The following is a 27176-nucleotide window of genomic DNA, read 5'->3' on the forward strand; positions in this document are numbered from 1 at the left end:
GATAAAAAGGTGAAGCTGAATCAATGCTTATCTGGTAGTTTTTTTTTTTTTTTGTCTTCCCCTAATGTTTTTGTTTTAATTTTAGCCAAAAAAATAAGTATCAATTGAGGAAAATTAAGGACTAAATTAGAATACTTTTAATTTGCTATATAAGTATAATATAGTTATTTTTAATAATATTTTTAAACTATAGTTGTTTTCAATACATAAATTAGAAATTTTAATTAATTTCATAATTTTTTTTTCGTTTTAGATAACCGTTGGTCCGGACCAATTTTCGTGCATCTTAACTAGTTTACAAGATATTTGTTATCTCCCACCGATCAAAGAAAAATAAGTTTCACATATAGTAGACCCATTTCGTTAGGCCTATAACTCCTAATGAGTATTATTTAAATTTATTATTTTAATATATACAATGGAGTACATTACTTTATATAAAAAATAGGATAAAATAATTTTATGAGATAGATATCTTTAGTTATTTCCCATCAACCAAACAATCCTTTAGAACACTTTATATTGTCGAAATTGTACTTATTGAACATATTTTAACTAATTGAAATATATATCCTTTTGTTTTATATATGTTCGCTTTATGGCTAAGCAGTTACAATAAATTCTATCTTATATAGTTCATTTCATTGCCAACTCATGATTAATATGAGATCAAAGTAAATGTAATATTTAAATCACTTTTAAAATTATATTCCCCTAAAATATGAAATAATAATATAAGTTATAGTTTATTCGTTAAATTTGAGAAAAAATCAAAAGTATAAGAACTAAAATATATGATTTATTTAATTAAAAATTAAATATACTTATCTAAGGATGTTTTTACTATTATGTCGAAAATAGACGATTTAAAATTAAATTCAACTTTATAGAGAAAAAAATAATTTTAAAAAAGAAGAGTCGCCACTTAATTTTTTTAAAAAAATTAAGAAATCTTAATTTAAAAGACCCTAACATATTTATGTCTTAAAAATTCAGAGAAAAAGGTACGAGGTTTTTCTTTCCACTTTGAGAAGGTGTTAAGCATTTAAAGTGGCCGCTAACGCGGTTATCCGGCGATTTGAAAATTATTTGACTAACTTTGATAAAATTACTTATGCATAATAAGATAAATAAATTTATTTGAGCAATAAATAAAATTGAATTACTTGAGATAATTTTAGAAAGAAAATATACTCTATCAAAATGACTAAGTAAGGAGAAAAGTGAATTTAAAATAAAGAAATAAATTTAATATATTTAAATAAATTAAGAAGCAGTTAAGACTTTGAAGAAACATAATTACATAGGAAAACACTTTTACTATTTTTAAAAGATAATAACTTAAGAGCATTTTTTAAACAAGTAAAAGGATTTTCGATCAATCATGTGGATAAATAAAGAATGAGAGTCAATAAAATCTAAAAAAATGCAACCTTATAAAATAAAATAGTTCTTCTTTTAGGGATTTAATTATATTAATCTAATAATTTGTTAGAGTTAACAATTAATCATAATTAAGCAATTAAACAAGCAATAAAAATATTCAAAATTTAATCGGATATAAATCCGATAGGGCCAATCTCAGTTTCTGTCCGCTGGATTGAAATTTGGGCCTTTTACTAATGCTGCCAAATATTGGGCTTTAAGCCCAATTTTCATCCCTGACCTAGTCAATTCTAATGAACAAAAAATTTACATTTACAAAAGGAATGGGTTCAGGCCCATTTTCTGCTGTATACTAGTGTATACATTTGATGTATACCGCTGTATAATGTCCACTTTTCGACATGTAATCCCTGTATATCAAATTTTATACACTACGGCCTATTTTCGGTCTTCAACCTACATATCAACTAGCTTCCCGTACACATGTATATCAGCTTCCAACTCTTCAAATGACGAGGCCGACTTGATGAAGAAAGAAAATTAGGCCTTTTTTCATGCAGGACTGGAACGACGAGTTGACGCCTTGACGGGAATGAGTTCCCACACCGACTTAGAGTGTGAATGATTAAAAAGGAACAATAAAAGATACGGGAGTATCTCAGAAACTGGAAAAGAGAAAGAAAGAGCAAAGAAAGTAGTGAACTCGGAAATTTCTCAACTTCCTTTTTTTAGTAAAGAATTCAACCATTTATAGTCGAAATACAATCAATTTAAATTTCTAAAAAAGAACATATCCCCAATAATTTGAATTCCATCTTGACATTCTTTGAATTAGATTTGAAGGAAATTTTTCTAAGCCAAAGTCAATAATTGAGGCTCGAGGTTTGCAAAATTTTCAAATATGGAAATATGGAGAGAGACACAGGGGTGCTTGGATTTGCTCGCTGAATTTTTAGATTTGGACGTTGTTGGTGGAATCGTTTGCTGGGTTCTTCACAAAGAAGATGAAATGATCCGTTGGTATGTGTACGTGGTGGTTTCTGGTGAAAAAAATTTGGATTTTTTGTGGGGAAAAAGGTTGAGTCGGTGGTGTGATATGAATATTTTATTTTTGTTTGTGTGCTGGGTGTAGTAATGTGATGTGGCTATTGTATGTGGGTTTGGGTTGGATTGTTTTTATATTTGTTGGAATTGGGCCTAATGGTAAAGGAAATTAAGGTCCATTAGATGGGTTGTAGGAGTATTATTATATATGTTGTTGTAACGCTGTTGTGTAGGTGTAGTATGTTGCTTGGATTTGGATGGAATTGGTATTGTTTGCTATAGGTATTATGTAGAAATGGGTTGCTGGGAATGTTGTATATGGGGTTGGATTGGAAGGGTCGATTGGTTATTATTGCAAATTAATTTGCAATTTGGGCTGGGAAAGGCTAAAATTGCAATTGGAAAGATGGCCAAATGTTATTTTTTTTGAGATTATTTTCGAATAATCACAAAAATAATAATTAAGGGTATAATAATATAGAAATATATATATATTATTTGAAAATTATAAAAATGACAAAATTAATTAAGAATAACATGAAGAATATTTTTTTTTATTTTATAAAAGCTAATTATTTTAAATTGTTCGAAATTGAAGAAGTTCGATAGCTAATTTACGTTGTGAAAGATCAAAATTGAATGTCAACGGTTACTATATAATTTAGATTGTTTTATAATTTACTATAAATATTTATTTCTCTCTAGAGCATTTATATGTTTCTTATATATAATAAATATATGAACTTTATTTTTTATATTTAAATATAAATTTTTGTTTGATGGAAAGCGTCATTTAAATTTGAATTAGTGGAATGAAAAATAGTATCTTAAATATTTTATAATTTGGTAAGTGGTAGTGGGTGCAACACAGCACCATTGGCTTGTCTCTAGTCTCATCCAACAACTCACCGCACAATCATTTCACTACAAAAAAACAAACTCAATTCTCATTCGGCACTTAACTGCAACTTAGCACAAATTAAGATTCCTCCTTCTAATCTTTATACATATACTCTTTCCTCTTCTTTTGTCTTATTTCATCCTTTCTTGTTTAACCCATTTTCTTGATATTTAACAAGAAAAGTTAAGTTATTTGCTCAAAAATTCTCATGGCTACTTCTTCCGTTTATCTTTGTTGTCCTGCGACTTCTGCTACTGGAAACAAACATATTTTCCCAACTGGCTTGGTTTTTGGTAGTCCACGTTTGTCGAACCGGTTAGTGACCCGAAAGTCAGTTATTCGGGCTGATTTGGACTCTATGGTCTCTGATATGGCTACCAACGGTAAAGTTTATCCACTAATTCCCTGTTTTGATTTTTCATTCGAACTGAATTGTGAAAGGTATTAAGTAATTGTGATTTTCTGTGTGTATATGCATCTTGGTGGGAAGTGGTATTTGGTCTTTGATTTTGGTGGAAAATAAGATTTTTTCAAAGGGTACCAAGACACATACATTGAGGTCAGAGGAATGGATTCTTATAATCTTTTTGCTCCAAATAGTTTCAGATTGAATTAAGTTGCGAAAACATGTCTGTTTGCGGTCGGGGGAAAAGGGGAGAGGGTGAGGCAAAAATGATTAAAATGTGAAACGGTGAGAAGCATGAACGCTTACTTTCTCAGGATCAGTCTAGGACTGGATATGTCAAGACTATCAGGATTTATTTATTTTTTGGTGTTACTTTAGCTATTATTGGAATGAAAGTATAGGCAATATTGGAAAACAGAAGAACTTCACAATCGTTTCAATCTTCTCTCTTTAGATACCTGAAATATATACTTCTTGTGTAGCTTAAAGATAAACAAGATGTTGTACGAAAATATTGAAAAAGAAACATCTAAATGAGGTTAAAAAGAAGTTCTGGTGCCTTGAAATCAGGAGGGACATTTTCTGTTATATAAGTCAATGTACTGCTGCTGAAACAAAATTTCAACTTGCAGCTCCCAAAGGGCTATTTCCACCTGAACCTGAACATTATCGGGGGCCAAAGCTGAAAGTAGCTATTATTGGAGCTGGGCTTGCAGGCATGTCGACTGCTGTGGAGCTCTTGGATCAAGGACATGAGGTTCAGAAGCCTAACATCCCTTTCGAGAAGTGCTATTATCAATTCACTCGGAAACAAAATTATTTACCAAAAAATAAAATAAATTGAAAAAGAAAAAGTTGTCTTTATCTTTGTGTTTTTCCCTGTGACCTGGAATTCATCATGTCTTCTACATTTTTCAGGTGGATATATACGAATCAAGGACTTTTATTGGTGGGAAAGTGGGTTCTTTTGTTGACAAATGTGGGAACCACATTGAAATGGGACTGCACGTGTTCTTTGGTTGCTATAATAATCTGTTCCGTCTGTTGAAAAAGGTGCACAGAGCTCACCATTCATAGTTCATAGTATTTCTACTTACTGAGTAGTTGAGCATGCAATAGAACTGCATTACTGCTCACTGATAGTTAAAGTGGATTTCCAATAATTTAGAGTAACGTTTGTGCTGAGTAGAAATGCCTAAGATTAAACTTCATTTGATAGTAGGAGATGGAATATTGAAGTGCCAAGGAGTCTTGATATTTTTTTTTCCTGTACATGTTTATCAGCTAAGTAATCCCATTTCTTTTTTCCTGGTTGATGTAGGTGGGTGCTGAAAAAAATCTGCTTGTGAAGGAGCATACTCACACATTTGTAAATAAAGGGGGTGAAATAGGGGGTATGATTGTATATGTGTGATACAAATCTTTCATCTAGGGCAACTTTAAAATGCTTTCACATATGACTCCTCGAGGAACATGTCTTCCAATATATTACAGTTAACATGGTCTGTTTTATTTATAATTTGCGGTCTATACCTCAATGCAGAGCTTGATTTCCGCTTTCCAGTTGGAGCACCCTTACATGGAATTAATGCATTTCTGTCTACTAAGCAGCTAAAGGTAACATGCTAATGCCCTCTTCGTAATTAATGCATTTCTGTCTACTAAGCAGCTAAAAGTAACATGCTTATGCGCTCTTCGTAATTTGATTTTTCAATTCATGTTATATCTTATACTAAGGATCATGCCCTTGGCATTTGACTCTTGTGCTGCTGCTCATGCTTGTGGGTGGAATCTGTTAGTATATCATTTCTTGCTTACAGGATTACATGGTAGATCTAGAATCAGTTACAGATGTTTTAGGTTCCTTGTAAATTTTGCTATAGGATTGAAGATCTTCCTGCTACTCTCCACAATTGTAATAGGAGCCTGTAATATGTTGTGGCGGGTTCTGATTTTTTTGGAATAGAATTCAAGTTGTTACCTTCTCAAAAAAAAAGTTGAGCATACATCTAGTAACCCTCTTCTTCTTCCTCTTAACTAAAGAGGAAGGATGAAGAATAAATTCTCAGAAGTCTAAAATTGGTGCTGGTAGGAGGAGAGGCGCAGGATGTAAGTGTAAGGTGCACCATGACATTTCAGGATTGCTGTTTGGCAGTAAATTTAAAGACAGACAAAGAGGTTAAGTTGCTGAAGAGGCAATACTTTTTCTTGAAATGGTAGTATTATTCACAAGCACAGCACTAAGAAAGTACTGCAATACTATCAAATGGAGAAAGATTACACTATTGAAGGCCACCTTTTTAATATCTCAATGTATAATATGCGCTTATTTTGTATGTCATCTTATGTTGTTGAAAGGTTCGAGAATAATGAGATATTTCTTGTTTGAACGTAAGGACGGAGAACTTGGTAGATTGCAAGCATATAACAACATCACTATACCAAGAAGAAGTGGGAATATGAGATTATCTACCTATGATGTGGCATTGCTAGGTTAGTTACTGTTAAGGTTCACACAGGGGATAACGCCTTATGGAGATGGGTTATCACTTTTAAATATGAGGAATTGCCAGATTTTCTGTATTCACCAGATGTTCTATTTCCTACTGGGTAAGTGTACCGAAAGGAATTATGAAAAGAAAGGAGTTCATTGGATGGTTGGTTTCTTGGCTGTGGAAGGGGATACCTCTGGCAGACAAGTGGTGGGATAGGTTAATTGTGGAAGAGATGGATATCCATGATTGTATACTTTAGTGACTGATAAAGAAGCTATGGTATTCCCCTACTTGAAGAGCACTGGATAAAGACTACATGGGATATAAGTTTGGAAAGCCATTCTAGATTTGAAAGTAGAGGAGTTGGAGGAATTCCTTATGAAGATTTTTGATAGTCCAGAAAGATGGAGGGGTAAGATTGGACGACATGGAGGGTGAAAGGGGCCAAATCTTTCTCACAAGTTCCTTTAATGTGGAATTGGTTGGAAGGGGTGAAAGGAAGTAGGTGTAGAAAACATGCATATTAGGGCATTGAGGAGGTCCCTTTCTTTACTTGGTGTGAGATGCAGTACTATGCTGAGAAATCTAAGGACTAGGAAGTTGGTATTGTAATGTAAGGAGCAAGGACAGCACATGGGGTTATGTGCTAGTTGCATCGTTGATACACTTCACAGTTATGGATGCTGATATTCTCTTTATTCAATATTGCGTGGAATGGATGATGCCAAAGATAGCGGAAAAGCTGAAGGGGTGGATTATACAGAAGATTGGCAAGAAGAAGATGACTTGGGGAACAGCTCGTTTCATAATCTGAAATGAAAGATATAGTAGAATATTTTAGGGAAGTTTAATGTCGAGAGTTCTTTTTGTTTCATTTGTTGCTTTTGGTGTAAAAAAAGAACTCCATGTTTAAGGTAGATGGGACAATGGATTAGATAACCGCGGTTGAGCTACATCCATACATTGCACATAACTGTTGATATTGTCCTGGTGTTGTATCATGAAATATTTTTATATATAAAAAAGAAGATAAAGGTAAGGCTAATGAACAGAGTACGATAATATTACCAAATAGAAAAGCAAAATTTGAATTTACAGTACAGTATCATGTTTCAATAGTTTCTATATCTGGTTTTACGATGGTAGGAAAAGAGGTTAGTCAATTTGTTTTCAGAATGATTTAAGTAATCTTATAATTCTATAGTGGGAAATGAAAATTAATAATTGTGTGGCGGCTTCATATGGTATGCACTGATATTTGCTTGTGAAAAAGTATTTTTTCCACCTTTGTTCTAAAGTGCTTACAAGTATTGTTACTTCATATACGTACTTTGAGCATGTAAAACTATAAAGGCACAGTGGCCTAATCCAATCATGGAAAGGGAAATTGTTGGTGGGGGAAGGTATAAGAGAGGGTCAGAACACTTTGAGAGCACCATTGACAGGCAAACCCGAGAGGAACAAGTTCTTTTTTTCCCGAGTTTTTTTCCCATAATTAGATATCACCTACATGGCTTTATTTCTTAGTGGTTTGCTTTGAAAGGAGAAGAGAGAAGAAAATCAGTTTTGTCATTTCTGTGTTGCTGTTGTTGGAAACCCTGATCAATGCTCGTATTACATGTGATTGTCGGTAAAGTGTTCTTCCCTTTAAATGGCAGATTTATGATAAAGCTAGAAATGCTGTAGCTCTTGCCCTTAGTCCAGTGGTGCGGGCTTTAGTTGATCCGGATGGTGCATTGCAGCAGATACGTGATCTAGATAGTGTAAGTGTTGTTTCCTCTTTTTTCCCCTTCTTGTTAACAAGTCAGACAGTCTCTTTCTGTCCTCACCCCTCTACTTGTTCCTTATATTATGTAATGTCTGTTTCAGATAAGCTTTTCTGAGTGGTTTATGTCTAAAGGCGGGACGCGTGCTAGCATCCAGAGGATGTGGGATCCTGTTGCATATGCTCTTGGATTCATTGACTGTGACAATATGAGTGCTCGGTGTATGCTCACTATATTTGCATTATTTGCCACTAAAACGGAGGCTTCCCTATTACGCATGCTTAAAGGTTCTCCTGACGTTTATTTGAGTGGTCCAATTAAGAAGTACATCACAGACAAGGGGGGCAGGTAAGACCAAATATAGATACAGCTGCTCACTGTGAATTAGCAGATTTAGACCGTGAATTGTCTCTTTTGTGAACCAGCAGATTTAGGTCTTAAATTTTCTCTTGAATGAACTAGCACTGCTCAACTTATTCTGAATCTATTCTCTGTTCACAGGTTCCATCTGAGGTGGGGATGCAGAGAGGTACTCTATGAGACATCCTCTGATGGAAGCATGTATGTTAGCGGGCTTGCCATGTCGAAGGTAAAATCTTTCTTTCATTGATTTTATTGCTTTTGAAATGAATATATATAAGTACATCATGCTGCTTTACAAGTTTGGGTGTGTTAATCAACTGCTATGGTGTCTATGTACAGGCCACTCAGAAGAAAATTGTAAAAGCTGATGCTTATGTTGCTGGTTGGTAATCAACTATATGATTGGACATGTATTTTCCCTCCTTTCAACAGCATGAAAACTGAAAGTATTTTGGGTGATATCTAATTGCAGCATGTGATATCCCTGGAATTAAAAGATTGGTACCTCAGAAGTGGAGGGAATTGGAATTCTTTGACAACATTTACAAATTGGTTGGAGTGCCTGTTGTTACCATACAACTCCGATACAATGGCTGGGTTACAGAGTTGCAGGACTTGGAGCGTTCGAGGTGATACATTTGTGGCTCAGAAGCAACTGCTTTTCTCAATATGAAATTCTTTTATGATGAAAAAACTACTAAATCTATGTGTTAGATAACCATTCTCTCTGTGATTCAGCAATTGAATTAGATAACCATTCTCTCTGTAATTCAGGCAATTGAAGCGCGCTGCAGGTTTGGATAATCTCCTGTATACACCAGATGCAGATTTCTCTTGCTTTGCAGACCTTGCATTGGCATCTCCGGAAGATTATTACATTGAGGGACAAGGCTCATTGCTTCAGTAAGGAATTATGTTGTTATCTTTACTATCAGATAACTGCTCAGCAGCTCATTAGATATCCTGATCAGATTTAGATCATCTGGTTATTTTGTTCCTCTCTGATCTATTCTCCTCTATCTTGGTGCCTTCAGATGTGTCCTTACACCTGGTGACCCTTACATGCCTCTACCGAATGATGAAATCATAAAAAGAGTGTCAAAGCAGGTAATTTAGATGCTTATATGTGCCTCTTTTTTTCGTTTTCTGGAAAACCTTGATACTCACATTTTCTTGTGTGTGTTAGTGGATGATAGAAGGTAACAAATTATGCCAGGGAAAAGACTATTTTATGTAGCTGGACAATACTGTCAATTACGTTCTTAAGCTGGAGCACAAATCAATCTAGAACTCGATTTTACTTAACAGGAAACAATATATAAATAACTGAGAATCCGCAAGGGCTAGTGGCACACAGTTTGTAACTTGGTGGATAATGGGCCAACCTCTATATCCTTCTCCACTTAAATACAACGTTTTTTCCCGATGAAGGGTTTGAATCTATTATGTGCGCCTAACCGACACATCACAAGTTGTGCCCTTTCCACTAGTCCAAAGCCCTAGGGGCGAGATAGATATAATTGACTCGATATCATTTCATCTGAGAATTTCCTATACCGAGAAAAGAATAGACGTTCTCTCTGATAAAGAAAAAAAGGGTATTATGTGACCTTGCTGTTTGGAAATCCAGGTAAATGCAACTTAGAAGCACATATTATTGAGTCTTATTAGTTCTTTATAGACATAATTTGTTCAGATGAACTAATCAACAACAGACACGGTCACAGACCAAAACTAGAAATGGAAGCACTTGGGGATCTGAGTTGAGCTATTGCAGAAGCAAATGATCCCGTAGTATGTGGTATTGCAGAAGTAAATTCATCCTAGGCCCTTAAACTTCAAAACAAACTTAGTAATGAAAAGCAAATCTCATATTCTTTTTATTAGTATGGATAGCAATCAATATGGGACAAAAAGTTCTTGGTTATTTGTTTTAAAATCTGTGCCACTAATGTGCTCGATGGATTTTAATATCCATGGCACTGCCAATAAATTGAAGCTCAATGGCACCTATGAGAGTCTACCAGTGTTTTGAGAAGCGAGAAGCGGAAAAAAGCGACGGGGGCTTGCTTCACAGAAGCGAGAAGCGTGAAGCGAAGCGCATGCTTTTTTCAGAAAAAGCGTTATTTAGTATAAAAATATAAAATATAAAATATGCATAGATAAATAATCAAGAACTCAAAAGAATTAGATTAAAAAGTAACTAGATAGTCAATAATACTCATAAGTAACAACATATAAAGCAAATGCATAACCAAATCACAAAGAGAGCAAAATCCTATTCTTCAACAAGATCCTCAAACTCTTGAAGTGCCATCAACAAGGGTTCTACTTCTACTTGGTCCTCATCTTCTTCCTCATCGGAGGACTCATCAACAAGAGTTCTACTTCTATTTGAACATGAACTTGAACAGAGCATATGCTTTATCTTAAAAAAAAAGGCCAAACTGCTGAATAAAAGTTGAAAAAAATAATTCTTCGCAGACAGCAGTTACGCAGAAATAGAAAAAGAAGAAGAGAAGAAGAAAAGAAGATCGCAGCAGTTGAGAGCAGTGCTGCGCTGAATGAAAATAAAAATAGAAATAGAAAGAGAAGAAGAGAAGAACAGAAGAACAGAAGAACAGAAGAAGAGAAGAAGAAAAACTAACTTGGTTGAGGTTGAAATGTTGAAGTTGGACTGTCGAATTGAAGAAGTCACACTGAAAGAGCAGCTTGGAGAAGTCACAGAAGTTATACAGTTTTTTTTAAAAAAAAAAAACCTAGCGCCGCTTTTTTCCAAAAAAGCTCGCTTTTTTCTCGCTTTTAGATGAGCGCGCTTCTCGCTTCTCCCGTGAAGCGCTCGCTTTTTCGAAATCGCTTCGCTTCACGATGTTGAAGCGCTAGTACCTCGCCTCGCTTCGCTTCACGCTTAAAGCGAGCGCTTCAGCGCTTTTTCACAACATTGGAGTCTACTACTAAATGTGTGGACTAGACTCCCAGTACCCTTCCCCACCTGCTACTACCCACAAAAAAGAATCCATGACGCTTTGCGTCTTTAAGGAATTTCAATTATGTAAAGACTCAATGATGATTAAATTTATCAAAATTGGATTCTTTGGATGTCATGCATGTGCAGTATATTTTCTAAAGAGAAGCATCCTGGAGTAGAATTTCACATCCCTGAATGTAAGAATTCTATTTCAAAGAAACATTGCTAAAAGCTTCAGAACCTATGGGTGGTCTTGGCTGCCTAGAATTCCTCCTTTCCCCTCTCCTCAAAAAATAAAAAGAGATGGCAAAATAAAAGAGAATTCTGATAGAAAAAAAAAGAAGAGAGAGTTATGATAGGATAAAGATTATAAAGGTTGATGTATCAATTTGGTACCGATGAGGTCAATAGTCGGGGAATTGAAGCTCATATTTTAGGGGTCATTTGGTTGATCGTATTGGTATAATTAATCTGAGCATAAAATCCCGGATAAAATCTTACAACCTTTGGCTGGTCGTACAAGAGAAGCAATCACCACATAACTAATATAGTGTTTAGTTAGCGTCCCCAAGGCTTTGGTTTAGTGGCAAGAGCACATCGCATGATATATGTGGGTTAGGCGCATGTTACGGATTCAAAACCTATTATAGACAAGAAAAAATGGTATTTAAGTGGAAAAATGCATAGACAAAAAAATGGTATTTAAGTGGAAAGAGGCAGAGAGAGGGACTAATTATCCACTGTAGTTTCAATCTGTGCTTCGCTTTCCCTTGCGAGTTTCTTTGGTTATCAGAAAAAGTGTAGCATTTGATTGACTGCATAAGAAAAGATAATTGTCACAAATAATATTTGCATTACGTTATATGGGAATCTATGTTAAATTTTTATGGGGTATAGAACATTTACTGAGAATGAGTGTACTTAGCAGTATGAGGATTAAGCTTTTGAACGGCAAAAGTGACCTTATAAGTTATAATAACTATTCTTCATTATAAAACTTGCATAACTAGTATATTTGCATCAAGGGTCTCCTTAATGTGTAAGATATTTTGGTATCAGGTTTTGGCTTTATTTCCTTCTTCCCAAGGTCTTGAGATTACCTGGTCATCAGTTGTGAAGATTGGGCAATCTTTATATCGTGAAGGGCCTGGTAAAGACCCATTCAGACCTGATCAGAAGACGCCAGTGGAAAATTTCTTTCTTGCTGGCTCATATACAAAACAGGTACCCTGCTTTTATCCAGTATACTTACTATTTTGATCCATGAATTAAACATGTGATGCTTCTACTCAAGGAAAAGGGATATCACTGTGTTCATGTTGTAAAGTGAATCAACCTCAAAAAGCTTATTGAGCAAGTTTAATATCTGTTTGACCAATATTTACCAGAAATAAAGAAGATGATGGATGAAAATTGAATTACGTCGATAGAAGTGTGAATTCTTTATGAGTTATGCATTGATGGTATCTGAATCTGATTGAAATGGTCTCTGATCTGAGAAAGTATTATTAAAAGAAACTTCTAGTTATTGCATTGTTGTAAAGAAGAGATCATATGCAACTTATGACAGTTTTAAGAGGCTTTGAAACTTTAAACTATTTGATCAGGACGTTTGTACAGGATGATAGCAATGACAGCGAATAGTATAAATTTCTAATGTAAAATTTAACAATGAACTGCAGTCAAGTATGCAATACAACCTGCAATATTTTGTTACAGCAGCACGTTGATATTTTCAAGTAGACTGGTTATTTTGTGGTTGGTTAAGTTTCATCTTGTGTGGAAATTCTTGTTTTCTTCAGGACTACATCGATAGCATGGAAGGGGCAACTCTTTCAGGTAGGCAAGCTTCTGCATACATATGTAATGCTGGAGAGCAGCTGGTGGCATTGCGGAAAAAGATCACTGCTGCTGAAAAAAACGAGATCTCTGAAGGCGTGTCTCTATCTGACGAGTTGAGTCTTGTCTGATGACTGCAAATGACCCAAATACAATTCAGTTAGGCATTGCACAAGGAAGAATTCTTCTAATTTTTGAGTCCACAAGATGGAAATCAAAAGGTTTAAACATGTATGTATGTAATATTTTTAGTATATCTTCTTAGTGATGTATGTATCTATTCTGCCACAATTCAGATTTAGTGAAATGGATCTTATTGCTGCTTCATCAATCATTGAGAACTTTGTTACACCTGAGACTATGAGCCTTTTACTTTTGTGAACAGTTTATTCTTATTACTTGCTCATGACTAACACGGACCGACCACAACACAGAGGAAGTTAAGCCTCTGTCCAGAAAAAATCCATTACTTCTGTGAACAGTTTTATACACTTCACTTTTTTGTCAATTACATGCAAATAGATTGACAATTTGGTTAATCCGGTAGAAAATTTGACAGATAATTAAAATGTGGAAACCACTAGAGCATATATAACATAACGTTAAAGACTAAAACTTTATATATATAAATATATATATATCCCCAAATCCAACTAATTAATTGCAACTCATAATATCCACTGGAGAGTTATAAAAGTATAGTCCATAAAGTAGCATTACATATATCATAGCTACTACCATTCTACCATCACAGTGAGCAACTGAGCATGCACTCCTAACATGGTCCATAGAAATAACGAACATGCTGCCATTATATTTGCATCAAGCTGAATATATCTTAGTTATGAATATTCATATGCCGAAGACATGCATACGCCGCCATATCGATCTGCAAACCATACTTAATTGTCTGCACAGACACACAAAGGGAGAAAGAGATAAAAGACCTCAGACAACAGTGTCCTGTAGTATTAGGAAAATATGGATATATAAGTTCAACAAACACACATGAACAAAAGATTTTGTTGACGTGTTTGATCTGAAAGATCGACTAATTAAGCTGGGTCATGTCTTATGTTTTCTACCCACAAGAAACTTCATTAACTATCCCATGATGCACAAACTTTTCAGCTCCATAACTATCTTTCAGAGGGCATAAAAGCTGAGGAATGCAGGAAAGCATAAAGCACACAAGAAGAGGAAAATGATGTCAATGAAGATGGGAAGATAGATGTAGTAGAATGTGTACTACTATAGGGGTACAAAGCCATTATTAGGTATGAACAATGGAGCATCAATCTTCGATAGCAGTAGCTTCTATAGAAAATTTTGTTTAATTTATGTAATCAACTTTTCCATTGTATAGTGCTAGTTTCTTGAGTTGCACTAAAGCTTAGTTAAAAGAATTGAATCAACTTTTTCATTGTATAGTGAATATAGTGGCTTTTTGATTAAACCTACAATGCCAGAGAACATTGTAAGTGATTGAACAGTGTAATTGGAGGATTTTTAGTAATGGGAACAGTCTTAGAGAAGAATCTTCTACCTATTTTTGGAATGAAGAAAAGAAATATGTGGTTTTACTTTGTGAATGTCACCCTGAATGGAAATATATGTAAATCATATTTATTTAAGTGAAATCACATTTCGCTTGACATTGCAAATTTGCAATTCACTAAGGCAATTACTACACATGGGGCAATATTATATTGCAGATTAAATTTTACAGCCCAAAAAAAGTTAATGCAGTACTCTATATACAAGTTTGATGGATTACACATATAGCGACTAATTTCTCTGAACAGTCACTTATGTTTGGGAAATTTCCTAGGAAAATCATTTTTGTTTCGTTTAGGATTACAATATCACTTAACTATTCTTATTTTCCCCAAAATATACTTGATATAATAAAAACATCCTTCTCTCTCCTACTAGGATGACATGTCACATTATTCATTATATTATAAATATTTTTTATTTTTACTTTTAGTATTAACTATTCATTCTAAATTATTTTCCATTTTTAGTCGTTTACTAAAGCATATCAAGAGATAGACAATTAATTTTTCTATTATTACATTTAACATTAATTATTTATTCTAAATCATTCATTTTTTGAGTTATTAAAGAATGTACAAAGTTCACATTCTCAATAGGATGTCATGTCATATTATTCTTTTCCATTTTAACAATAATTTTTTTCTTTTATGATTTTTTTTAACTGCGCTTATTATAATTACTTTAGTTCTAGAATCTCTATAAAAGTGAAATTTAGTTTCCACTCCCTATGTCCATCTTTATATTTTTACTTGTTTAGCATTAATTTAACACATCTCTTAAGAAATAATAATAAATAGAATGACAATTTTATTAAATCACTCTCTGAATATAATTAATTTAATATTTTGAAAAATGCGTTGACAAATGACTATAATTAATAATAAGAGTAAATTAGGAATTAAGTAATAAATTATCTCTTAATTTTCTAAAGTAAACAAGTAAAAACGAAAAACAAATTATAATATAAATTATAATGAATAAATAAAAATGGGCAGATGAATTAGTTGATACGATGATGAGTACGTGAAAATTGTTCCATAACATCACTTTTTTTTCATTCACTTTTACTTGTTTTTAATGTGCACTTTGCACATTCTTTAAGAACTTAAAGAATGAATGATTTGAAAAATAATTTAGAATAAATTAATATTAAACATAATAATAATAATAATAAAATTATCTCGTAATAATAGAAAAATAAATTGTCTTTCTCTTGATATGCTAAAGTGAATAACTAAAAACTGAAAATATTTTAGAATGAATAGTTAATACTAAAAGTAAAAATAAAATTATTTTTTTATCTTTCTCTTGATATGATAAATAGATAAATACAAATGCAACTTTATTTTTGATATAATAAACAAATAAAAGAAAGTTTATTAAAAGTAAACGGAGTTAAAAATGTGACATGACATTTTAAACAATAATAAAAATTCCTTTTTTATCAATATGAAAAAAGTAATAATTTTTTTATTGGATATAAAATATAAATGATTTAAAAGAGTTAAAAGATTTATTTTTATAAAGAAAATGGTTTCATGTGACATGTCATCCTATTAGGAAAAAGAAAGATATTTTTATTGTGTCAAGTATATTTTGAGAAAAATAAAAATAATTGGGTGATATTATAATCCTAAAGGAGACAAAAGTGATATTCTTAGGCAATTCTCCAAACATGGGTGACTGTTCAGAGAAATTACTCCGCATATAGCTTAGTCCCTGCCCACCACTCTCCCTTCAGGTCGAGTCTCCTTTTCAGTCGCCCTCTACATAGTTATTTTTGTCGTAAATATCTAATTTATCTTGCCATTTCTTCTTTTTTGGTCTTTATTGATTTATATACTCATCATCATCCCGCTGCTCCTACCAACACTTATATACAACTAAGCAAAAAAAAAAAAATCTAAAGAAGAAGCCCTTTGAATAAGTTAGGCTTTCCCGAAGCTAATAACTTATTTCAGAAAATCTACCTGCAGGCTGCAACTGACATTGTAGTAATGCAATAAGCAAGCAACAAGCTAGACAATCATATGAAATGCTAAGTTGACACAAACTATAGATAGATAGAAGAAGTAAATAAGAGGAAATGTTATATAGAAACAATAGTCTCTAACCATCAAAGACATGTTCATTTGAAGATTACATAGGAACAACAAAAGCTACAAATAAACATAACTGTCAAATACCACAACTAACTGTGGCCCATTATACCAAGCTCATTTCGCTTGGCATAAGTTCTAAAAGAATTAAGTCATACAACATAAGTTGTGTAGTATTTAATTCGCTTGGCATAAGTTTAGAGAACTTTTGCCTCCATCGACATAACTTATGAATCTATCGATATAAGTTATGCAGGAACTAAGTTAGCATTATGCCACTATTGGCATAAGAATTAAGGGACATAACTTGTTATGCCTTTAAAAGCATAACTTGTGTTATATTATGATACGATAAATATGGTGTTGGAGATATTTTCGATCACTTTTTTGTTATATAAAGTGCGGAAGAGCAAAAATTCAAGAGCACAGAGTATTCGTGCGAATGAACTGTCTTCACACAGTAGTTGTTCTTGTGAATATAATACCAGTAATAGTATTTTCAGCACAACTATTAGAATATTGTATTTATTATTTTAAATTATTTATTCAAATTAGCATTAGATACATCATACATGCAAAAGCTAGTCTAAGTAAAGCATTGCACTCACTGGAGTGAATCAATTCTCCTTTTCCTTATCAATTGCAGCATTGGCAGCAGCATGATCTTCATCCAGGAACAAATCCCACTGTCCTTCCCACTTGATAAAGAACTCTGTATCTTCAAAATACTTCACTCTATGCACATCTCCAGCTGGAGTAAACAAGTAATCCCCAATACTCAAATCATATTTCTCCCCTTTACTCAAATTCCAAACCCTTTTGCTCCCTTTTAACACAACAAGATCATGACCAAATGTATGATGATGCGCTGGCTCTACGCTTCCTGCAGTGAACCGCACAAATGCTGAAGTAGGACTCTCCCTCACTATAGAAATTGAACCACCAGGCATTATCTCCACAGCCTTAAACTCTCTGGACTTCACCAATGAACAAAGATGGCAATCCCCAGAAGATTCCTCGGGTTTCGGAGTACCAATTTTGTTCATTTCGTGGATTGAATTTTCTAAAAATTGGTCGATCTCGTCGGGCCATGGGTTAGATCCAGAAGCGGGGCAAGGAGACTTAAACGGCGTTTCTAGAAACGTCTTGAGAACGTCGGAAGCTACCTCCGGCGTGGTATTCATCCCGGAAACGGCGAGAACGTTGCAGTTATTGATGGAACGAGCATTGCGGGCTTCATCGGTGTTGAGACACGTGGCAGCATAGACACCGGGGAACTTGTTAGCGAAGATGGCGACTCCGACGCCGGTACCACAAGCGACGAGTCCTCGAGTCTCAACGGCGGGGTCATCAGCGGCTTGACTGACTCGGCGGCCGATTTCTTCGCCGACAGAGTAGTATTTGTCGGTTCCGAGGTCTTCGACTTGGATGTTGAGAGCACGGAGTTGGGAAACTAAGACGTCTTTAAGGTTGCAGCCGAAAGAATCGGCGCCGGCGATGATTTTCAAGGATCGTTTGGTGGATTTTTGAGCCATAAGATGAGATATGGGAGAAAGATGATTGAGAGCTCGGTTGGATTGGACTTAAAAAAATAATTTTTATATATGAAGTGACGAAAGTTATTTTTATAAATAAGTAGTTGAGTGTTTGGATAAAAGTGATTATGATGTGAATTTTAGGGTTAAAAGAAAAGAAAAAAAAAAGCTAGTTTGGGAATTTAGTTAAAATATAAGGAATATAAAAGTAATTTCCATGGTCAAAGAAAATGATTTAATCACTTTGGAAAAAAAAATTAGGAATCCTAACTTTTCATTTCTGACTGACTTTAAGAACTTTATGGCTTAAAGTCAAAGTCAGTATTAGTCAAACACGTCCAAAAGTTACTAACTTAAAGCCAATCCAAACGGGGTCTGATTCATTATTGACTTGTACGGCTATACACAACACGAGTTGGACCTATTTGAATTACAAATAGATAAAAGTGACACAAATAAGTCATATTTTTAAAAAATAATCAAAATAAGTTTAGTACAAAATTTTATTCCATTTTATAAAAAAATTTAACAGCATCTATTAATTGTGAATGTCTAAATTTTAGCGTAAAACAAAAAAAAATTCTTACACTTTATAAAATGTATTTTTTTTCTTACACATTATAAATGCAATTATTTATTACACTTTATAAAATATAACTATTTCTTACCCTTTATAAATGAAATTTCACTTTACCAATAACTTTATCAAAAATCTTTCACTTTTCTTATAAACGAGTATCACAATATAACCGCTTAAGAAATAATTATATATTTTAATACAATTATGTATTTATACTTATATTAATACAAGTCATGTTTTCTATTTAATGGCTTCGGCGGTTTATTTGGTTTTCCTAAGCCCTTACATAGACAAATAGACTTGCATCAACTAGCTGCCTATTCCTTTTTGCTTAGATTCATACTACGGGGCTTCCATTTACTACGGACCCTAGCTCCACGATGATCATAGAGGATGCAGTTCTGGCATTTACCGGAGATTCCGATGTCACATAGGTTTATTTTAATTTTTTTAGGTTGTGCTATGGACCTCCAATTTTTCGAGAATCTTTAAAAAATATCTTCAACTTTTTGATGTGGGGTCGATTCTTTCGGATTGAGGACCATTTGTAAGGTTGAAGCGGAGTGTTAAAAAGGAAAGTAAAAGATTTTTGGTAAAGTTATAAATAAACTGAAATTTCATTTATAAAGTGTAAGAAAAAATTACACCTTATAAAGTGTAAGAAAAAATTTCGTTTTACACTAAAATTTAGACTTCCACAGTTAACGGTTGCTGTTAATTTTTTTTTATATAAAATGGAATAAAATTCTACTAAGCCTATTTTAATTACATTTTAAAAACATGACTTATTTATTTCACTTTTATCTTTTTATGGCTTAAATAGATTCCGGACTCTACACAACACTATTACTACTTGTCTTTATATACTAGTATCTATATTCTAGAACACACAACATAAGAATAAACACTGAAGGTGCCAAGAATGATTCTCAGTTTAATATTAATTATAACTATCTAGCTTGACAAACTAATTACAAACCAGATCATATCACATATTATATCAAAAGGGGGAAGCAATAGCGTAGCCACGTATAAATTAGGGTATCCAATTAGATATTCTTCATCGAAAAAATATATTATATATATAAAAAATTGTATAAAATATATAAGTCAAAAATTATTTTTTATACATATATATTAAATTTTGAATATTCTTAATAAAATTTCTGACTTCGCCATTGGTGGAAAGCTCCAAAGTGAAAAGTTGAATTACCATTTTGCTCTATATTAAATCAAAATGCTATAAAACATTTAATTAATTAAATATTAAAAAATAATTATATCATATTTTATTATTAATAATAATAATAAGAAGAAGAGCAGCAATAATAATAATATAATATACATTTTGGTTGCATTAATTAAAACATAGAAATAACTACAACCCCCAAATTCTAATAACCAAACACCCACATTTCTTGCCTGCATTAATATAGAATACTAAATATAATAATTGTTATAATGAAGTGATAGGAATGAATAATTTTTTAATTTTTCAACCTTTTCATCCGTGCAAAAAGAATAGCGTTAATGATAGATAATTAATAGTGAATATGTACTTTAATGAAATCCTATGAAATGGTAGCTTTGCTATATAAAATACTAATCACTATGAAAACTTACACCAATGTATGGTTTTTTAGCCGTTTTAAACTTTTAGTTCACCTTCATTTATCAAATATCATTAATAACAAAGTTTATTCATTAAACATCTTGTATAAAAAGACACAAGAATATGCTAATGTTTGGGTTGCTGTGCAAATAAAACTTATTTGATTCATATTTGTCCAGTTTTATGTTGTCAACTTCAGATGATCAAATTTGTAATCTTCCAACCCATGAAACCTATTTGTGTTTCCCAAAAAGGGCACTATGTATTATAACAAGAAACCTTTTATATTTCCAAACTTGTGTCTTAGGACAGAATTCAAATAACCTGGTATAAAGCGAAATGGGCATACATGAAAAGTTGTGTTAATCCTACTTTATCATCACATCAAAATTTGAGGAGTGTCATATAACATCTTTTCAAGCTGTTAATAAGTATTCTGATCAACATGAATTTCACAAACCATTCCAGTAGTAATTAGGCCTTTATATTTTGAATCTTTGAACGTACTACGTGCAATCAATCCTGCGTATCAGTAGTAGATGTGAAATATTCTGTAAATCCATGATTAGATAAGAATGATGCATCACACACTAGAATTAACCAGGAAAGAAAGAAAAGTCCGAAGAAGAAAACTGGATGAGGGGATTGAAGGTTAAACACCTGTCTTTTATACATGCGCGCATGGTTCCATATACTCACTTCAAGTAATTGGTTTTGAGCAGAGAAAGGCTCTACAGGATGCAATGAGAGAGAGAGAGAGGGGGAGAGTGAGCCTTCCACTCACAATTAACTTAACTTACAGGTTTTGTATGAAGAATCTGACTTCTAAAAAAAAATAAAAATTAAACCCACCTCCTTTGTCCGCACTTGGGACCGGCTCTGTTACAGTAGAGATAAAAACACAGGGCGGAGCCAGGGGCGGATTTAGGTGTATTGGAGGAGTGTCATGGTCTCGATTGAAAATTTGTATATACATGTATATTTGTATATATATTTATAAGAAAAGTATAAATATTAAAGATGACATTCTTAGAAATAATGAACCTTGTGGTGCCGATGGTTAAATCTCAAGTTTGATAAGTAAAAATCTTAACTAAACCAATATAACAAGTCTAAACTTTGTATGCATATTTGTTAATTAATATTAAGTATTATCTTGCTCTACACTGAAGATTGTGTCACCAGAGTTTCAAAATTCTAAATCCGCTTCTAGACGGAGCTAAAAAAAATTTTGTGATCAGCATGACCTGTCATCACTTTGAGATCATAGACAAGTCACCTTCTTAGCACAGTCACCTCACCTTGAAGAGTTCATCAATTAACGATTGAAGAACATGTAACAATCCTTCAAAAAATGGATTTGTAAAGCCATGATGACTCTTTGAAAATAATTTTAGAATCTGAAATATTCCATAGAAAGGCGTTGGATCAGGCTACATCAACTGAAATGTAGCCAACTCTCTATCTTCAGAATGCGCGAGGGACGTAGGAGGATCAAGTCCAATGAAAGTGTAATGCTCGATGTACTACTATCATGAATTAGGTATGACCTAATTCCAATTGAGAGTAATTAAGCATGGATATTTTGAAAAAATCATTCAAAGATATTGATTTTCGACTTTCAATTAATCAAGCAACCAAGTTCTTAGTTTAACCAGGAGAATAGGCTCATTCACTAGAAATTGGAGAAACGCAACTTGAGACATAATGGGTGAATAGGTGCAGAAGTTTTGACATCTAAGTTTATATGTTTTGTTGTGATAGATGTAATGTTTACTCATAAATAAATTATACATTTTAGTCATAATTGCATTCCATTGTGCCCTAGATAATATACATTGTACAAATTTCAAATTCAAATCAAAGTCTTCTTCAGATTGTATTTTTATACCTTGTTTTATATTATGCTTAAAAATAAATCCTTTTAAGTTAACATAGTAATATTATTGTTGTTATTTATATTAGAAAGAATTGATTCAAGTTTATCAGATGTTAGTCATGTATTTGTAATACAATATTTTGGATGTTATTGTATAAAATTTTATTTATTAATATAAAATTGAGAGTAATTTAATTTAAAGTATTAAAATATTCTACTATAAAAAGTAGACAATTTTTTTTAACAAACTGTAGTATTGTCAAAATAAATTAAAATAACAAAAATTATTTATAAATTTAGAAAAACGTGGGACCCAAATTTTTTTAGGCATAAAGCAAAGGTTTCACTGGGAACCTTAAGTCATCCCGTCGATTTGGAGTTAAAATTTTGTTAGTATATGTAATTTATATTTCAAAACTTATACTTTTTCTCATAAACACAAAAATTTGATAATTTGTGAAAACTGTCAAAATTTATCTAACTCTTATTCAATCTTTTCAAATGAGAAAATCATAGTTTAAAAATTAGGGTATCATAATATCTTATGGCACCACCTTAATAAATCACATATCTTCATGTTTCTTTTATAAATAAATGCATGTGATTACTTGTTATTACAAATTTTCAAATATACATAATTTTATAAAGATTTACTGGTCCAATAAATCAGCAATAGTAGTAACTAGATATTCTTCAATATAATCCTCCCATATGGTATAAACAATCTCCTCACGTCGAGTATGAATATTTATTTATTTTTACAAAATTTAAAATTATGAATAATTTTTGTAAAATATAAACTTATGTGTTAAGTTTTAAATTCAAAAAAGTTAGAAATTCCAAACTTGAAATTCTCTAATTCTACCTTTAAGGTGAATTTCAATTTGAAATTTTGTTCAATTATCAAATCAAAACCTTAAATTTTAAGTCAAAAAATGCATGGTCAAACGACCCTTTGTATTTTCTCGGCAAATTAGACTCAATTTTATTCTAATCACCTTTGTTTTTTCCTCAGTTTCTTCAGACTTTTTTGTTTTCTCTGATTCAACTCTACGGTATACTTAAATCATGTTGTGTTATAAGTGAAGGAGTATGAGCTAGGGGCATTTCTGTCTTTGCTATTATCTGTTAAGACCAATTAGTTAGTTAATCAGTTGAGTTTGTTGTAACTGATTAGTTGTTAATATTCTGCTGTGAGTATTGTGTATTAATATATATACACTGATGTGTAATGAGGCACCACACAGAATAATGAAAAGATATTTTCATCTCTCTCTTCTCCACATTTCTCTTCTTCTTCTTCGTCTGACTTCTCTCTTCTCTCTTTGTTTTCTCTGAGCTTTCTCTGAGCTAAATATGCTTTGACAAAGCAGTCTAAGCTAAGATTAAGCTTAGAATAAGTTTGTTCATGGTATCAGAGCTTGTATCGCAGTGATTTACTGCGATAGGCGTTCAATTTTTGAGTCAAAGAGCCTAGTTAGGTTCACAAATTCATCAAGTTTTTTTTTGTTGATTTACAGGTCTAAGCTCAGGTGAAGCTTAGATCGTTCCTACAACTACAGAAATCAAAGGAATTTCTTAAAACATGCCAGGTGAAGAAACTCTAGGTCAACGGGTTCAGCCGAATCAAAGTAACAATTGTATGTCTGGGCAAGGTATTGATTACAATCATCCTCTTTTCTTAAGTCCTACAGATGTAAGTGGAATCAGTATTATCTCATTTCAGTTGATTGGTGTGGAGAACTACACTCTATGGAACCGATCGATTAAGCTAGCTCTACTAGGAAGAAATAAATTAGGGCTAGTTGATGGTACATGCAGAAAGGAGATGTATGGTGAGGAACTGTGGAGTCAGTGGGAGAGAGTAAATGCGATCGTCTTGTCATGGCTGATGAATTCAATGTCAAAAAGTTTGCTCAGTGAAGTTGCATTTGCTTCAAGTGCAATGGATGTGTGGACTGATTTACAAGAAAGGTTTGACAGAGTGGATGGCTCAAGGACATACAGCTTGCATAAAGAGATTACAACTCTGCAGCAGGGGACGGCTTCAGTTTCTGCATATTACACAAAGTTAAAAGCTTTGTGGGATGAATTTGAGGTGTTAGTACCTGCGCCTGGCTGTAACTGTGAGAAGTCTAGAGGCTTTGTTGCTCACATGAATAGGCAGAGATTATATTAATTTTTAATGGGACTTAATGATTCGTATCATCAGGCTAGAAGCCAGATACTCATGATAGACCCACTATCAACTATTAATCAGGCTTATGCCATGGTAGTAGGAGATGAAAATCAAAAATCTGTTGTTGCAGGCATCACTACTTTGGGCCTGAATTCTTCTGTCTTAGAGTCAGCAGCAATGTACTCTAGAGGTGTTAACAGCTCAAGTGCAAATCATAAGTTCAAGAAAAATACACTGTTAGTTTGTGATTTTTGCAAGTGTAGAGGTCACACCAAAGAATACTGCTACAAAATTGTTGGATATCCACCAGATTTTAAGTCAAAGAAGAAGATACAAAGTGCAAACACTACATATGTTGACTCAAGTACCAGTCAACAACCTGCTCATGCTCATTTCTCTTATGGATTGAACACCAATGTATATGACAAATCAGTATGGGAAGGGAACATCAAGGCACAGCATAACACAGTAGCAGCCAGCACACCTGCTACCACTATTAATCAAGCTGAAAAGGATGTGAAACAATTACTTCAAGGCTGCACATTCACAAAAGATCAGTATGATCAAATCCTGAATATGCTGAATCAACAGTCACACTCAAAAGTTACTGCCTCTTATGAAAATAAAGCAAATGTTGCAGGTAAAGCATTATTTGTCACTGAAAATAGTGATGTCTGGATTATAGATACTGGTGCAACAAACCACATGGTGTCAAATTTGGATATGCTGAATAAGGAGTCTGTGTTTAAGCTAGATATTCCTAAGGAGGTGTCCTTACCAAATGGAAATACCACACCAGTAACACACACTGGTTCATGCAGCTTGTCAACTAGAAGCCTTATTACTAATGTGTTTCACATACCAGAGTTCAAATATAATCTGATGTCTGTCAGCAAACTAACAAAGGAATTAGGATGCTCAGTCTTCTTCTTTCCTGACTTTTGTGTTTTCCAGGAGCTTTACACTAGAAAGGTGAAGGAAGTTGGTAAAGAAGAGGGAGGCTTGTATCTACTGTGGAGGCAGTTATCTCAAAGCAACAATAAGGAGTCTACTCTGGCTGTTGATTCTTCTCATGTCACTGAAGTAGAGTTATGGCATCAAAGGCTTGGCCATGTCTCCACAACAATACTTGCAAAAATGTTTACTCTGACTAAACACGCTATGTGTCAAGTTTCTAAGTGTCTAGTTTGTCCAATGGCAAAACAAACCAGGTCTACTTTTCCTTCTAGTAGTATCAAAAGTACTGACTGCTTTGAATTGTTACATGTTGATCTTTGGGGGCCTTACAATACAGCTACTTTTGATGGCAACAAATATTTTCTTACAATAGTTGATGATTTTTCAAGAATGACCTGGTTATTCTTGCTTAAACAAAAATCAGATGTTTGTGTATCACTTCCAATATTTCTGAAGTATGTTCAGACTCAGTTTGAGAAAGCTGTCAAAGTTATAAGAACTGATAATGGTACAGAATTTGTTAATTCAGTTTGTGCTAATCTGTTTAAAGAACTAGGTGTCATACATCAAAAATCTTGTCCCTACACTCCTCAGCAAAATGGTGTTGCTGAAAGGAAACATAGACATTTACTTGAAGTCACAAGAGCACTAAGATTTCAAGGTAAAATTCCTATTAAATTCTGGGGTCACTGTGTCCTAGCTGCTTCCTATCTTATTAACAGACTTCCTAGCAGTGTGCTTGGGTTTAAATCTCCTTATGAAAAACTATATGGTGTAAAACCTGGTCTTTCCCACTTGAGGACATTGGGCTGCTTGGTTTTTGCAAAAAATCTCACTGAGCATGATAAACTCCTGCCCAGATCAAGGTTTGCTGTCCACATGGGCTACTCTGAAGTGCAGAAAGGCTACATATTATTTGATTTGCTTAACAGGTCTTTCTTTGTGAGTAGAGATGTTCTCTTTAGGGAAGATATCTTCCCATTTGCCACAAATGACAGGTCTACACATCAGAGGTTGTTTGTTGATACTCTTTATGATTCAGTTATCCCTGCATTGGCTCCTGTACTCTCATCAATTCCTGACCAGGCTGCTGTCTCACCAATTCCTGCTCAGCCTTCTATACATGCAGATGTTGAGCAAGTTGAAGTGCATCTGCAGGTTGCTCCAATTGTTCTTGAAGAGCCTCCTGCAGTAGTTTCTCAGCTTACTAGAAAGTCAACAAGATCTAAACAATCCCCTGCCTGGTTGAAGGATTTTGTCTCTTTCAACACACTTCAAGATGTCCCTTATCCTATATCTAACTATGTCTCCTATTCTCATCTATCCCCTTCTTATCAATGTTACATTGCAGCTACATCCACTGTGGCAGAACCTGCCAGCTATGCTGAAGCAATCAAAGATCCTAGGTGGATTGAGGCCATGAAGGCAGAGATCCAAGCCATGGAGAGCAATCATACCTGGGAGATTACTCCACTCCCTGCAGGCAAGAAAGCTATTGGATGCAGGTGGGTTTTCAAAGTCAAATACAAATCCACAGGTGAGATAGACAAATTTAAGGCCAGGCTAGTTGCAAAGGGGTATAGCCAGCAGGAAGGAATTGATTACAC

The 27176-nt window shown here is 33.6% G+C and overlaps 2 protein-coding genes across 2 annotated transcripts; one reads left to right on the forward strand and one right to left on the reverse strand.

Annotated features, from left to right (window-relative positions):
* The first annotated feature begins 3375 nt into the window (after nt 1-3375).
* Nucleotides 3376-13524, forward strand: LOC129886298 (zeta-carotene desaturase, chloroplastic/chromoplastic). Its single transcript, XM_055960935.1, has 14 exons — nt 3376-3714; nt 4370-4494; nt 4656-4790; nt 5059-5131; nt 5281-5354; nt 7891-7995; nt 8102-8346; nt 8500-8587; nt 8701-8743; nt 8834-8990; nt 9136-9264; nt 9396-9468; nt 12389-12553; nt 13132-13524. Exons 1-14 carry the CDS (start codon nt 3540-3542, stop codon nt 13297-13299), a joined length of 1755 nt encoding a protein of 584 aa, XP_055816910.1. The 5' UTR covers nt 3376-3539; the 3' UTR covers nt 13300-13524.
* A 261-nt stretch (nt 13525-13785) lies between these two features.
* Nucleotides 13786-18404, reverse strand: LOC129886299 (DNA damage-repair/toleration protein DRT102). Its single transcript, XM_055960936.1, has 2 exons — nt 17436-18404; nt 13786-14078 (listed from the first exon to the last, which is right to left on the reverse strand). Exon 1 carries the CDS (start codon nt 18360-18362, stop codon nt 17445-17447), a length of 918 nt encoding a protein of 305 aa, XP_055816911.1. The 5' UTR covers nt 18363-18404; the 3' UTR covers nt 13786-14078; nt 17436-17444.
* Between the last annotated feature and the right edge of the window lie 8772 nt (nt 18405-27176).

Source organism: Solanum dulcamara, chromosome 4 (assembly GCF_947179165.1).
Source record: "Solanum dulcamara chromosome 4, daSolDulc1.2, whole genome shotgun sequence".
NCBI lineage: Eukaryota > Viridiplantae > Streptophyta > Magnoliopsida > Solanales > Solanaceae > Solanum > Solanum dulcamara.

Coding starts and splice junctions, on each gene's coding strand:
- LOC129886298 (XM_055960935.1), top strand. CDS start 3,540: ATGGCTACTTCTTCCGTTTATCTTTGTTGTCCTGCGACTTCTGCTACT. Junction 4,495..4,655: donor TCTTGGATCAAGGACATGAG/GTTCAGAAGCCT, acceptor TACATTTTTCAG/GTGGATATATACGAATCAAG. Junction 8,588..8,700: donor GCGGGCTTGCCATGTCGAAG/GTAAAATCTTTC, acceptor GTCTATGTACAG/GCCACTCAGAAGAAAATTGT.
- LOC129886299 (XM_055960936.1), bottom strand. CDS start 18,362: ATGGCTCAAAAATCCACCAAACGATCCTTGAAAATCATCGCCGGCGCC.